This window comes from Lipophrys pholis (genome assembly GCF_963383615.2).
Source record: "Lipophrys pholis genome assembly, chromosome: 4".
Classification (NCBI taxonomy): domain Eukaryota; kingdom Metazoa; phylum Chordata; class Actinopteri; order Blenniiformes; family Blenniidae; genus Lipophrys; species Lipophrys pholis.
In genome coordinates this window covers 27211466-27226827 of record NC_137637.1, presented here as the reverse complement: position 1 = coordinate 27226827, position 15362 = coordinate 27211466, and the positions used below count along the sequence as shown (strand labels likewise).

The 15362-nt window shown below is 39.8% G+C and overlaps 1 protein-coding gene across 1 annotated transcript; it reads right to left on the bottom strand.

Annotated features, from left to right (window-relative positions):
* Positions 1 to 29: 29 nt before the first annotated feature.
* Positions 30 to 13324, bottom strand: rab22a (RAB22A, member RAS oncogene family). Its single transcript, XM_080461791.1, has 7 exons — positions 12765 to 13324; positions 10936 to 11015; positions 9402 to 9483; positions 5792 to 5863; positions 5180 to 5286; positions 3790 to 3899; positions 30 to 3065 (listed from the first exon to the last, which is right to left on the bottom strand). The coding sequence occupies exons 1-7, from the start codon at positions 12798 to 12800 to the stop codon at positions 2968 to 2970; spliced, it is 585 nt and encodes a 194-aa protein (XP_080317917.1). The 5' UTR covers positions 12801 to 13324; the 3' UTR covers positions 30 to 2967.
* Between the last annotated feature and the right edge of the window lie 2038 nt (positions 13325 to 15362).

Below are 15362 nucleotides of genomic sequence, written 5' to 3'. Positions count from 1 at the left end.
AAAAGTAGAAGTTTTTTTTTTTTTTTTTTGTCAATCTTTTATTAGTAAACAACTGACAATTCCCTTTTTACACATTTGGAAATACACTGCAAAGAAGTGCTCTCAGGCATTTTGTTACAATCAATATGAAACATAGTAAAACGCTAAATATGGTAACTACACTGCTCACTGGTCCTACTGCAAATGGTGTACAGGCATAGAGTGTCCACACAAGTGGCTTAGAATAGAATATAGTCATTGATTCATGTGCAATCTGATGGCATATATCTACAATGTATAAGATACATAATATAGATTAATCACATTCCCAGGGCCAGCCCAAGACTAATGACATTTTTCAATGGAAAAACTACTGGCAAGTCTTTTGTTTCCAAATAAGAAAAACAACACGGGTGTTGTTCATCATTTTTAAGCGATTAGCACTTTAAATCATGAAATCACCCCAATAAAGAAAAAAAAAAAAAGAAAAATTTAATGATGTGTGATGTGGTAAAAAATAAAATGGCTTCAGCCTCATTTGGCAACAACTTCAATGAGCAGTAAGAAGTGAATTAAAACCTGCAACATAAAAAAGCACAGGATATTAAGAAGTCTGACACCTCACAGGGTGATTTCATTGAGCAAATTCATGGGGTTAATAACAGGCTGCAGAGTGTGAGCAATGTGGGCCAATTAATGCCAGCAGTCAGAGCGCAGCTTACAAAGGGCCAGGGTGATTTTCCCTTTTTAACAAAACTGCTGAATCTGTGTTAAGTGCACGCTGGAGCTGACCCAGTGATGTAGTGCAGTGTGAACTATCAGCATCAGAGTGGATTTAGCTCTTTTCTCTAATTGTCATGGGAGGTGTTGGGCTTCTGCTCCGTCGAAAGACTGTCAACAGTCAAGGTAAAACAAGCTCATTATTGGTCTGTATGAGGCTCAGGGAACAAGAGCACGCATGTGCACGAGTGTCACCTACAACTCACTGCTTATATTAGGTCACATGGTTAATGCATTTTAATGAACACCATTGCACTCCACAGGAAAATCCCCAAAACAGCACTGCAAGTCACCAATAAGATCTAGATTGTAAGATTCTCCAAGGCAAATAGTCTAATTGAGCCAACATCTGCATCTTGTTTTCCAAAATCATAAAAGCGGTTTGAGGGTACAAAGGCATTCAAGTGCTGCAGAGTTGAAGTGCGACCAGGTTTTATACGAGAAGGAACTGAAACTACTGTAAAATATCATAAAGATCAAAGAGCAATGATGATGTAAATCTGTGAAAGCCATTATCTACTGGGCCGTAATTAAAAGCTTGCCTCACAGTGAGAGTCTGGGATTCAGGAGAAAGAGGCAAGGAAAATGGAAGAAAGGAAAATCAAAAAGCAGCCTTTGGAACATAGCTCATACAGTAATTTCAGAGCAGAATGGAGGCCAGGGTTCAGCACGAGGTCAGTTCACTGACACAGTGCCACGTCGGATTCTCCACCTACAGCTGAAGAAGGGGGGGGGGGGGGGGTAGGGATTTGATCTCTAAAATAGTAGTTTACTCTGGATGAGTTTCCAGAGCTCCTTGTTTTTAATCGCAGGCCAAGTAGTAAAGCGATGCTGAATGTGTGCCGCTGATTATGTGAAAAATGAAAAATGTTTATTGGACAATTAAAAGAATTTGGCCGGACCTGACAAAAATAAAAAAAATAAAAAATCTGCTTCCCCTGTTAAACGGTTGTAAAGTAGCCGCAAAAGGACTTAAGACGGGCGGGCTCGCCAATGAACTGCTGAAAGGAGATGAGAAAAAAAAAAAAAAAGAAAGCAATATTGGGACCCTGGCAGGAGCCGCCACACCATGTGCTTTTATGGGACACTTCATAGACACGACTCGGCTCATGCTTCTTCGGTGCTCACGGGGGGAAATGTGGAACAGATGTGAGCAGCTGTATCTGTTATCTCAAATTAATCAGCACACAGTCTTTTAAATTCTAATTAAAAAGTCATCACTGGGGGATGTTGACTGTAAGGCTGCTCCGATCACCGAGGTTAGATTCTGATTTCTTATCATTCTCTGGATTAACAGGCGATCAAAATATCTTTACAAGCCAAAAAGAGAAAAATAACAATCAGAATTAAAAGTACAAGATCTCTGTGGGAGATACGCTCGTTCTCTTTCTGGCACAGGCGAAGAGGATTGACGGAACAAAAGCTACAACTCTCAATCTGTCCGTGTTAAAATAACCGCCTCTTGGCGTCAGCTTCACATTTACCGTAAAGACATCAGAGCGGAATCCATTTTTCTAAATAGTGAGCTCTTCCCATCAATGTAAAGGAAGCAGGCGCCCACTTACCTTTCATATCTGCTTCATTTACTGTGTGATTACATCCAAACACAACAATTACACAGTAAATTTAGCACCAATCTTGCACAGCTCTTGAGTTTGAGTGGAAACGTAAGAAAATGTGATGAGAATATAATGGAGAGAGCCGCGAGGGATCAGTCACTTGACAATCCTGTATAAATTAGAATAAACAAAATAAATGTATCCTTCATGAAGTGGAGTTTTTGGCACGAGATCACCAAAAAAAAGGCATTAACTCAACCATTATCAAAATAAATTGGTGAGTTCTGGTTGAAGGATTGCACATTTGTACACATTTACAAGTTAAAGTGATGTCTGAATCCGTTAATTTGATCAAGCTATTACTTTATTATGAACAGACAAAGGCTGACGACCAACGCAGAAGTCAGGAAAATTGCACCGTTCTCTCAATACTCACTCAATGTTCAGACAAAACATGAGGATTTTGTTTAGCCGAGTGCCACAAAATTGTTTTTGCTACGGCCGTCAGGGCGGCACTGCTGTGGCTGAGGGCAACTGCATGGAGTATTTTTTTTGGGGGGGGGGGCCTTTGTGCGGAAAAGAGACCAGAAACTCAGAGGTGTGGGCAAAGGTCATGTCACAGGTCATTTGGGGGACAGTCACGGCATCATCAGCAGCACGTCCTGCGAGACTCTGAGGCCTGCCCCCCCAGTTTGAAAGCTTTTCCTGGACTTGCTCCCGCCGCGTCTACGACGGGGATTCGCTTACCTGCGAGGAGACACACGCAGAATAATCAGCATTCAGTTTTACATTTCGTCTTCAACCTACTTTTCTGCCGCATACAAGTAAATATTGATACAGGAAAACTGAAATATTATCCTTTTTGACTGTGTTTGATATCCAAAAATATGGTTAATGTAATGTAATGATAAAAACAACAAAAAAACTACACACATTTGAACCGTTGGAACTGGAGGAATGACTCATGTCTGCAATAATTTACAGAAAATGTACATGGTGATGATAAAGCACCAGAGTGACCTGGGGCATTCAGACTGAGCAGCAATTATTGTGTAATTAAGTGTAGCCATTAAAATTTGGATTTATTTCTGTGAACTCAACAGTCTGGCAACAAAATGATGCCATTACGTTCAAAATGCATCATGAAGAATTATTTAGTACAATATTAGGATACAAATATCTTCATTCACCTTTACCGCAGATTTTTATTCCAAATGTTTCGACATGCTAAAATCGAATTGATTTTCCACCACAACTTTATCTTTAGCAGCTTAACAAACAGAAAACAATAATAATGCATTGAAGAGAACGTCATCTCTAAGTGACTCTGTAGTTCAAAATGTGGCTTTTCTAAGTTTAAAATGCACTGGGGAAAAGCAATTATCTGTGGTTTAGTTTGTCAGGGAAGTTTAAATAGAAGCCGAGGTTGAGTTCAGGCCAACGGGAGCAAATACTGAAGAAACACACTCACTTATCTCTATAAACACCTCGTTGATGTTAATGGCATTCTTGGCGCTGGTTTCTACAAAGATGGCATGGATGGAGTCAGCATAGTCCTTGGCATCTTTTTCTGGCACTTCCCTGTAAATAAAGTAGATATGTCAAAAATGTTGTGTTGCAATATCTGCTCAGATCCTTCAATTTCACGCCTGTCCCCGTGACGGGCAAATGTTTTTCCTAGATATTATGAGCAAGATTTTACAATTTCATGGCTGAGTCTGGTGAGATCCTGTCCAATTTTGTGGAAAATCTCTTAAAAAAGAAAAAAAAAAAAGGAACCTCCAGAGAGGAAGAATACGACAAGAGTTGTTTCCAGTCTACTACAAGTAAGTGAGAGTTATTGTGTGTGAACAAGGAAGTGAGTAGGGTAAAGATTTCAAGTGGGAACGCTTCAACCAGTTAAATATGGGAATTTATAGCGAAGCTAAGAAGCACATTTGATGTCACTCAACACAGCAGCTTTTGTGCATCGGCATAAGAAACAGTATTCAGCAAACAGCAATGTAATAACCCAAAATAAACACCGTTAAAATACAAATGCCCATACTTAATTACCCCTGCCTGCTTGCTTGTGACGAACAGAAAACAACAATAATCATAGCTATGCGGTAGAAAAATACAACAATCACACTTGTTGGCTTATATGTGCAATGGCAATGAATGTTTATTTTCTTTTTTGAATGTTTTGTGGAGCAGGAATGGGCAGCAACTCAACTTATTGTGAAAGGCACAAATATTTTGTCTTTACTTACAGAGAACCAAATTGTCACATTATACCAAAAGGACAGCTCTGTTAATGAAAGTGACAAAATGTATGTGTCTAATTACTATCAGCATGCATTGTTTGTTGTTGACATTTTTCACCTTGAAATAAGCTCAGCAATACAGCTTTTGGAATAATTTTAACTGATATCCTACGTATGGAGACAAGGCCCATGTTCAATGTAGGGAATTGAATTAATTCATTCTAGTTGTCATTTGAAGGTTCCAAACTAGAAGTAAAAAAAAAAAAAAAAAAAAGCTGCTCACCCAGCTGGTAACTCTCCATATGCCAAGCTATGTGACCGCACCATTAAAACCTAACAACCAATTGCTGCATTGCCAGAATGTAACCAATAAATGCCAACAATAATGAGAGTGTGGTTCAAATCCATTATGCTCTACTATAAAAAAAAAAAAGGCTTCATACAATTACTGGCCCACTAAAACCTCATTTTGATGATAAAAACCTTTTATGTTCTCACGTCTTAAACCGAATTCTACCATTTTAAATCAATCCTCAGGTATTTCATCATTGTTCTGAAGCTCACCTGTGGTTTTATTTACAGCACAAACAGTTTTATCTGATAATGCAGGGTCACCTTGCGTCCAACAGGTCACATTTGTTGCCAGCGATGGCGACCACGATGTTAGGAGGGCCGTGCTGTCGCAGCTCTTTCACCCAGTTCTTCAGTGTTTGGAAGGAATCCTGATGAGAGAACAGCAGATAAACCACATGTTAGATTGAAACATTCACCGGAGACAATAATTTGTTTTTACTGCAATATTTTCAAAGACTGGATGTGGCGATCCCTCTTTTGCCACTTGTCATAATGGAAGATTTTTAAAAGAAAAAATATACATAGTTTTATTTTTTTTCCTTATAATTTTGCAGTCATCCTCAATGTCGAATGTTTAATTGAAGCCATGAGTAGTGACATTTTATTTCTATGCTGGTGTATTATTAATAAGTGTTGATATTACAATAAAACTTTATCTTTAAAATTTATCTTTTTTTCAACATGAAGGCTGAAAATCTAATATGTTAAATCAAACACATCTAACTTTCTCCTGAAATAACAACTTCTGCCCCCTTGTCTTTAAAATTGAAACAGTCGTTAAACACACACTTAAAAAAAAAAAGGAGGAAAAGATACACAGACTACTATCCATGAAGGTTTATTAGTTACTGAATAATGAAAAGTGAAGCATACCTCTTTCGTGATGTCATAAACAATGATGGCCGCTGCTGAGCCTCTGTAGTACATCGGGGCCAGGGCACGAAACTACAGGAAGATGCAGAAAAGCTGAGTGAGATGAGGAGTGGCGTCCCTTTTTAAAGAAAATACAGTACAAATTGTGTGCCTTAACCCTCTAAATTACCTTTATCTCTGTTTAAATGAGAGAAATATTTATAATATGACATACAGCTTGAAACCATGTGAAACTGGAGGCGGTTCGTGGGAAACCTATGATTTCAAAATGTTATTTAAAGATAATCGGTCCTGACGTATTTTTAAAAACTGCATCTTAAATGTCTTTCCAATCATCCATTAGGGGGACGAAGCACACAGAGTATATCGGTATAATGAATAACTGTAGAGATGATCAAACAGTGTTGTATCTTTTCAGTGACTGGAACTAATTCATCTCACATGCAGGGACCCGACGTTGAATTTCAATAAACTCAGTAAAAACAGACTGTTACAAACTTAAAATAGAAAAAAAAAAGAAAAAAAAAGCAACAAGTTTGCAAAAACCAAAAGCCCACTGATCTGAGACTTTAATTGAAATGGCTTTCTTTAGGATGGAAGCACTGTGAGTTTTTCCACACATGTGAAAGCTATCAAGGGAAAGATGAGCAGAAAGTGTCAAAAGCTGTGAGCGTTTGGATATTTAACGGAAGACCATACATTCGATCTTAACCGAGCACATCGCAAAGTCCTGCGTAATCAAAACAGCATGTGAGCTATTTCTGAATCCATAGCTCCCTGGGATGGGGAGTAAAAGTCTGGGGGAGGTTGCCAGGTTTTTTGGCATTTTGCTGGTAAAATACTTTCCAGTGCACAGGGAGAGCTGGCGTCATCGACAAGCCTGCTGTCATAATATTTGAAAATGTATTGTTTTTCGCGCCACATCTGAAGGAAATGATAAGGTTTAACCCCAGAAATGATCTCAGGTCCACTGGCATCCAAGAAAAGCCTCTTTGGAGTAAAACTTTAGCTCTGGCCTATTTAAATGGCAGTTCAGGAGCCATTATTTTAGAAGAGTGTCACGAAGCCAATGTTAGTATTCTACACTACAAGCGAAAACAGCATGTATTTTTCTACCCTGCAACAAAAAAATGATGATAGAAGCCATCAGTTTAATCCTGTTATTTTCTGCCGGTTTATCTGTCTTTATATACATGTACTTAACTATTTATGGAAATACGTGTTCAAATTGTACAGCCTGCTTTTGAAATCACTGAATTGTCTATTATTAGTATGTTTCTCGTTTTATTTCTCAGAAATATCTTATATTCCCTTTCTATTGTGATACTTTAATTGTCTCCATTTTAGTGGTCATAAATGATCATTTATCTGGTTTTATCTAGTTTTCTCTTGTTGCATATTATTGTTATTCCATCTTATTTACTGTGAAGATATTACACTCATGAATTTCCATGAATTGATTCAGCCATGAGCATAAGAAGCTAAACGAATATTTCAACATTTGAATATGGTTAATTGAGTAATCTTTGCGGATATTCGTCGGCCTTCCTGCAGCATGCCCTGGTCTGGTGCTTTTAACTGCCTAATAAAAACATGTGTCACGTATTAACTAATGGTATTTATTTTAAAAGAAGCAGTCCATGCCTCAGAAAGACCTTCACTTGGAATGACCCTGCCTTCCCGCCAATTTCATTTTCCTCTACAATACGATGGAATAAACTATCCATCTTGGAGTGACAGTGTTACCTCAGGAAAGCACACATTCCACATAATTATAGTTGTTACTGGCCCCAAGTCCACCAACGGGAATCCAGCTCGGGATACTTGGCAGGGACTCTGAGGGGAACGCTGTCTGTTTAACTGGCAAGTGTTGCGCTCTGCACCACGGCCAGTCCTGTGTGGTCTATCTGTGCCTTAACCCAAAGAGCAATCACGGCGAGGCCAGACGTCTGGCCACACAGCAGCACAGAAAACAGCCCCGGTGATGCCCCGCGAGTGCTGATTAATTGCTGAATCCATGAGCTGGGTGCATAGAGAGAGCAACTATAGGATGCGAGGTTCCTTCTGTTTGTTTTCTGTGAGAGGGAGCAGTCGGACGGGGAAGCCTGGATGGGCTGCTGACAACTGAGCCCGGGCCTACTCAAACAGCCTCATATGGTGCTGAGATACGGGCCGTGGATCGTGGAAATCACAGATCTTTCCTTTCTGCTCTCCTTCAACTCTCTTTCACACGTGCACTGGCCCGCTCTTTCCCAACTCGACAGATTTTGTTCAGCCAAAGCTCCGCAGAGATTAGAAAACAAGACATGAAGGGCCTCAAAATACCACAACAGCTTTGGAGGAATATAAACCCACACACATGCAGACACAATGCAAAAACGCACCAAAGGAATGTTGGTGTTTTTTTCTCTCACACATAAGAACTACTTCGAAGACCAGCTAGGACATGGCGGCTCTAAAGAATTACTTTGTGTGAATAGGAAGGTGCAGATAATGTAAAATACAACCCAAAAAAATAGTGCTGGCTGCACAGTGAACCACAAAAAAGAAGGACAATGTGACGCGGAGCGGTGGTGACTCTCACATTGAAGAAACCTGGCACAAGCCAGTGGACAGAAAAGGCCTGAATTTTATTCCCTTATCTCGACTCAAATGAGGCTGATGTCCCCGAAAGAAAGCGAAGACACAGATGCCTCCGGAGGGACCGGGGATAAAAGACCAGGCGCATCTTATCTCAGCACTCGGGAGACTAGAGCACCATGACAATCACCGAGGCTTGTGCCTGAGAAAAAGGAGAAGGCTGTGCACTGGAAAGGGGAAGCAGAGAAATGTGGGATGTGGTGTGACAGTCGGGGGAGAAAGCAGTTCCTTACGATCCAACCGTCTGGAGACTGGTGTCCGTTTCACTGGCTTCAATGCAGAAAATTGTAACCAGGCACCAGAATGTATCATGTTTCCTATATCATGTGTCATTTGTAAGTGCGGGGCCTGAGTCCAGGACTCTGTGTGGGTGACTGGACACTTTACCTGCACACAATAAGGAAAGAAACACTGCATGCATAACGAGTGGTGACAAACGCACAAGAAATGACAGCCTTACCGAAGGTGTGACAAGTAAAAGAGAAAGAAAGGATGATGATTGGCATGCCTTGCTTTGTGTGTTAGAGTTCAGTGAGAAAGAAGGAAGTGAGAGGCCAGATAAAAAATTAAAAGTAGACAACAAGTAATGACGGGTGTTTTCCACTTGAAAACAAAAAAAACAACCCAAAACAGAACAAAGATAAAATCAATGACTGATCAGAATAGAAAAAAAAAAGAATTAAATCATAATGACAGCCCAAAACAAGACAAATGCAACAAGTTGGTTTTTGCCCAAGCTCCTGATCTCCTCCTATAGAAAGGTAAATGTTGCCCCCTATCAGAAGTAGTGACTAACTGCAGAGCTCAAATTCCCCCTGGCCGGTGGGAAGCGGTGCCAACGCACGTCAGTGCATCTTTCACTTCCTTTAAAGCGACATGGAATCTCCGGAATGAATAAAGGAGAGTGACCTATGTGAGTATTTGAGAGTTATTAAAAAAAAATAATTAACAAAAAAGGCATTTTACTGACCCGCTCCTGTCCTGCTGTGTCCCAGATGAGAAACTTGTGCAGTTCGTTCTGGTATTGCACTGTCTTGGTCATAAAAGATGCTCTGGTGAAGAGAAAAGAGAGACGAGACATTTAAATGTATGACTGCAAAGGTTTGGGTTTTTTTTGCTTGGTTTTCTGTCTTGTCTGTTGTTTTTACTGAACCTCTCTCAGAATATTTTATTACCGTTCATTGTTATTTTAAAGAAAGGTAACTGGAAGTATGACGCTGCCCCAAAACCAACTCGGAAGAAAAATCATAAGGTCATAACATTTTATCACACTATAATGTAAATTATAAAGGGGCTATAGTGTAAATATAAAGGGGCCACAGTGATGTGGTGAGCACTCTCGCCTCACAAAAAGAATAGCCCTGGTTTGAGTCTGGGCTTGGCGGCCTTTCATATGACTGGACTTTCTCTCGGTACTCCTTCTGCAGCGAGTGGATTTCCTCGAACCCCAACCGGAACAGCAGAAAGTCTCAATCTCTGCGCCTGGCGCCTCCCTTAAAAGGGAGTTTTTCTTTGCCACCTTCTACTATGCTTGCTCATGTGGAATCGTTGGGTTTTCCTCTGTAAAAGTGCCTGGAGATGACCGTGTTGTATTGGGTGCCGTTTAAATAAATTGAATTGAATTGTCAGGGTGTACTCTGGCTACTCCCCAGTCAGATGGGATTTTCTCCAGACCCTCTCATACCTCAACTTGATAAACAGATATAGAAGATGTATAGATGTAGAAAAGCTCTTCCGATAAAAACAAACCATACCAAACACTATAACACAGCCAAAATGATTAACTAAAGTTGAGATAAATGTTTACGTAAACATCTTTCCTTTGCATTATAATAGGTTTCACAGTATATCATAATAGCCATGTGTTTTTGCTTTGTGTCACAGTAAGACTATTAAATAATATTAAAACTTTTTTACTATTTCATTGTCTTGATAGATTCAGTTTGTTTTGATTGAGAAGGGTCCAAAACTAAAAGATTTGTTCAGATTCAGTAAAACACAGGAAGGTAAAAAAAAAAGAAAAGAAAACTAACTGAAGCAGCAGCACCGACCAGCTTAAATGAGAGGTTGGTCAAAAGTTCATTATTAGAAAATGAACAGTGTCCAGTCAAATGTCTACATGGCATTTTGACATGTATTAATGCTTACATGTGTATATTTCAAATTAAGTCAATTGTACTGGAAACTCTTTATACGCCTAAATTATTTGTAGGTTTAATAAATTATTATGTGAATGTTTTATGATTGGTCACATGTGTATGCATGCGAAGTGAATAAATATGAATGTGTGTCGATCTGTACATTCTCCTGGACTTGTTTGTTATTAATGCTGCTCGAACCCCCACAAAAAAAAAAATGACTTGTATGCTGAACATATCCAGCAATAACCATCTCCCTGATTCTGAACTGATAAATCTCCAAAGACTTTCAGTTCTAAATAGAATTGATATTCAATAATATGCGGTACAACACAGACACTCGTCAGGGAGACAGGAGGAACTTACCCAATGGTTGGATTGATATTTGGATCAAAGCTGTCCTCCACAAACCTCCAAACAATACTTGACTTTCCAACACCAGTATCCTGCAGAGACACAATACCGATAATATTTACTGAACATGGTTGAAGACAGTTACTACGTGTTGTTATGAATCAATGTTTTCGGGCTGACTTTTGTTGCACTCGCCACTTGATGAGCAGCATCGATATCTAATATAACTACTGTAAGAGTGACTTTGTGTATCGTCTCATCTGTCATTTAATTTTGATGGTCAATAAATTGATTATTCAGTAAAATGCCCCAAAATCACAAGTCCACCAAAGTCCAATACAACAATGTAATAAGTTTAAACTTTAATATAACCAAGAGCTGCATGTTCTCTGGGGTTGCATGTTCTCTTGTTACTTTAGTTCACTCCTACCTGTAATGGACTAGTGATGTCATGATGACCGTTGTAATGGAGTGTTCACAGGTCAAATAAACCAATAAGACAGCTGCAGCTCGCCCACAATGCTGCTGAAAGCGCTCTGAACAACACCAAGAGAAAGAACTACGAGAAACCGCCGCGACAGCCATTGGTTTCCTGTGAGTCAAAAGATAGACTTTAATGCTGTTATACATCTACAAAGCACCGAAGCGTTTCAGGCAAAAATACATCTGTTATTCACTTGTAGTTTACTGCAGCTTACCAGCGATATGGATGTGTCTCTTATTAAGATCACCTGCATTCATGTCAGTAATGCTCATATAATAGTAAAACACAGCTTCTTAGAATGAGTACCTGAGCTGCTATAGGTTTGGACTACTGGGAGACCTGTTTTAATGTGCTGCTCTTCTCTCGTTTATTTATTCTCCATACCCTCATATGTCACCAAAACATCTCTCTCTCTCTCTCTCTCTCTCTCTCTCTCTCTCTCTCTCTCTCTCTCTCTCTCTCTCTCTCTCTCTCTCTCTCTCTCTCTCTCTCTCTCTCTCTCTCTCTCTCTCTCTCTCTCTCTCTCTCTCTCTCTCTCTCTCTCTCTCTCTCTCTCTCTCTCTCTCTCTCTCTCTCTCCTCTCTCTCTCTCTCTCTCTCTCTCTCTCTGTCATCCTGCGGGATCTCCTACAAGTAGAACTAGAAATGTGTGCCTCTTCTCCCCATCAAGCCTAAAGTCAGCTTGTTTCTCGCTCCCTGTTCTATCATTTTTCTCTCTCACTATCCCTGAACCAGTAGAGACTGAAAGCTTCCGCCTGCCAATCTCTTTATCGGAAGGAAGTTTCTTCTTGGTAAAAGGGGAATTTTCGTTTCCACTGCAGCTTAAGCCTGCTCGTGTGAAACTGATGGGTTCTTCCCCCTCTATATTCTCTGAAAGAAAGAGGGTCATGAATTGACAATGTTCTATAAATAAAACTGAACTAAACTGTGATTGGATGATCTTAAACTGCACTCCTCTAATGTCTTATTGTATTATGCTTTCAAGACCCTTTAAAGTTCTTTAAATCCTCTGAGCATGATCAACGTTATATGAATAACCTCGCGGTGTCCCAAAATACTAGTTAACCAAAAACAGCTTAATGTGTCAAGAACTTTGAAAACATCCACATTTAAGAAGCCTGGCTTTTTCCACAATAAGAGCACATTAAAGTAGCAAGGTGGTTACTGATCGTACAGTTTATTATTGTTGTTGTATCATCCAGATCTAAATACTTTATTTACAGGCCGAGATCACATATTATGAGGACATCAAATCGACGTGTCTGTCAGTGGGCTGCAGGCTGATGGAGGGGCAGTTTCACCTCATGTTACAGCCACAGAAAGGTAAACATGTTGACATAGACCCGAGGCTGACTCACCCCCAGCAGACACACTTTTAACTCTCTCAGGGCCATGTCGGTCTCCTCTATCAGATCCACCGTGTGTTGACGATCATTGACGGTTTTTCTCTACTCGGGGCTTCTCCTGCCTCCTCTTTAAATATCCACAGAGCTCCTCAGGTGGCCTTTGTTTACAAACAGGTCGACATCGTCGTGGTCCAGTGTTGACCGCAGCGAGTGTCCGGTGGGGTTAACGAGTCTCCCTGCGAGCGGCGCGACGTCCACAAGTTGATCGATTAAGCCATTTTGTGATGATTGTACACAGCTAGCCTAGCTAACAGGGGAGCCTCCACATCGCTCGGTCTCCATCTTGAATTACGTCTGCGTGGTCACGTGACCGCCTCCTCCTGTTGTTTTTTTTTTTTGTTGTTTTCTTTTTTTCTGTATACGCACACACACACACACACACACACACACGCAAACACACACACGCGCGCACACACACAAAGCGCCGTCGAGCCTGAAGTCAGCCTCCCATTCAGAGCTCTACACCCAGACAATAAAGGGAAAAGTTAAGGGAGAATCAGAATTGCGTCAGTGAGGCGCACATTTCCGCTTTTTTTGTGCGTCTCATAGCAGTGAAGTCATGTGCGATATTCGTGGTTGGAACTTTCTTTTCCCGCCCAATATAAAATGTATGAAACGTGTTCCGTCTTGGTTCAAAATTTTAAAAAAATAAAAAGGGGGGTGGGGGGGTTGTTCGTCACATCCACAGTTTTGTTTCTTGCTCAAGGGCAACATTTGGATGCAGGGATAGAGCCTGCAACCTTGTGATTGGAAAAGACTTAGAAGCCAGCTGCTTTTTGCCTTGGCATTTTACATATTGACTTATTTAAAGGGCCTTTTTAGGTGAATTCAGATTTATGTTAAGAAATGTATTTTAAAACTAGTATATCAGTTTAAGGTGTCACACTCTTTGTAGTCCAGGAAGGTCATCAAGTGCTCTCTTATTTCTTCTAGTTTTGTTTTCTTGGCTATATAGATTCATAGAGATATGTAGGGGCCACATGGCCGGCCAGTGGATAGTCAAGCCAAGTATTCTCTTTTTTGGTCATTGTACACATACAGCACCATCTTGTGATCTTGATCTTGTGAATGACAGACCAGTAAACGTTTAGTATAACAGCCTTCACATAGGTACAAAGACATTCTGAAAATATGTACATTAAATTGATAACATTTTTGAAAAGATAAACAATACTCAGGGCAAAATACAATGAAAAGTCCAGAAGCCGTGTGTTCTCTTTACATCATTTTGCAACCTTCAGCATGCATGTTTTTACAAATTCATCAACACAATATATGTTTGATAGTAATTCTCAAATGCAGGGGTATTAAGGTCAGTTTTACTGATGCCTCACAAATTTCTCAGCTTGGGTCTTATGGCGAATAGTGCAATCCTCAATCAATCATAATCAACAGTTGGGTTTCCAGTCAATGACTTCCTTGAAATTTTTATCCCAGATTTAACAAGTTGACCGCCTGCTTGACAAACCGATTTTAAAAGTCCATGTCTCCATATATAGTCTGGACCTGGTTCAAAGAGCTCAAATCTGGTGTATAGTATTCATGTTTATTTTTGAAAATTATGCATTCATTGCAAATAATCTGGGCAAAAATATCCTGATGTAGTGTAAGCAGGTCAAGTAAAAAAAAAAAAAAAAGATGCATTTTAAACATGTTTAAAAAAATATTCCATGTATTTGAATGAACCCAGGTGTTTTAAAAGGGCCTTGTTTATAAGAGTCTGGGTCGACACTTCAAATTTTTTAAAGAATTCAGATCTCATTTCAGAAATTCAGATGTTGTTTAAAGAGTACAAATTCTACTTTCAAGAGTCAGGTCAAAAGTTGAGGTTATACACGTTGATGATATAGTATTTGGTTCAAAACATTACCTGATTTTAAAAAAAATGCAAAGAAAACAACAACAAAAAACAATGTGTAGATTACAGTAGTATAGGGGTGTAGTGATTAGGACGGCCACTGAACGTCAAGAAAACCTTTGTCTGGTTCTGGGCAGGGCTCTCCATGTCATCACATGAGATGTGTTTTCCAGGTGTTCTGACTTTCCCAAGCAATTAAAAAAAATTTATTAGATTAACTGGTGACTCAGTTGCTCGAAGGTGTGTATGGGTCTCTGTATTTGCTCTGTAATGGACTTTTGACCTGTCCAGGGTGCACCCTGCCTTTCACGCAGTGTTTAGCTCGAAAAGCCCCAAGCTGATGTGACTAGGCCAGCCTTGGTTAAATTGAATACACAAGAGGGAGGTGTGGAAAAACACTTCAATACATGTAAAACTTTTATTTCAACAGTGAAAATATAAGAGGTTTTTTTAAGGTGTTAGTTAAAATTTGTTCATTTTAGGTAGATTGTGTTGATGGTGAATTGTGAATCCCAAGTGCAAATTGTTTTGTGTGTACAGTTTGCATGTTCTCCATGTACGGGCTTCTACTACAGTTTATTCCCGCAATGCAAAACACATGCATTTCAGGTTAACTCTAAATTTCTTTTTTCAAGCAGCAACCTGCCCAGTGTACCCAGTCTTCCCCCATCATCAGATGGAAGATTGATGAA

Bases quoted from the DNA above. Each gene is read 5' to 3' on its own strand.
- rab22a (XM_080461791.1), bottom strand. From the start codon at position 12,800: ATGGCCCTGAGAGAGTTAAAAGTGTGTCTGCTGGGG. The intron at 11,016-12,764 runs GTGAGTCAGCCT...GTGTCTCTGCAG, and splicing joins TAAAAGTGTGTCTGCTGGGG to GATACTGGTGTTGGAAAGTC. The intron at 5,287-5,791 runs GTATGCTTCACT...TTCTCTCATCAG, and splicing joins TTTATGACATCACGAAAGAG to GATTCCTTCCAAACACTGAA.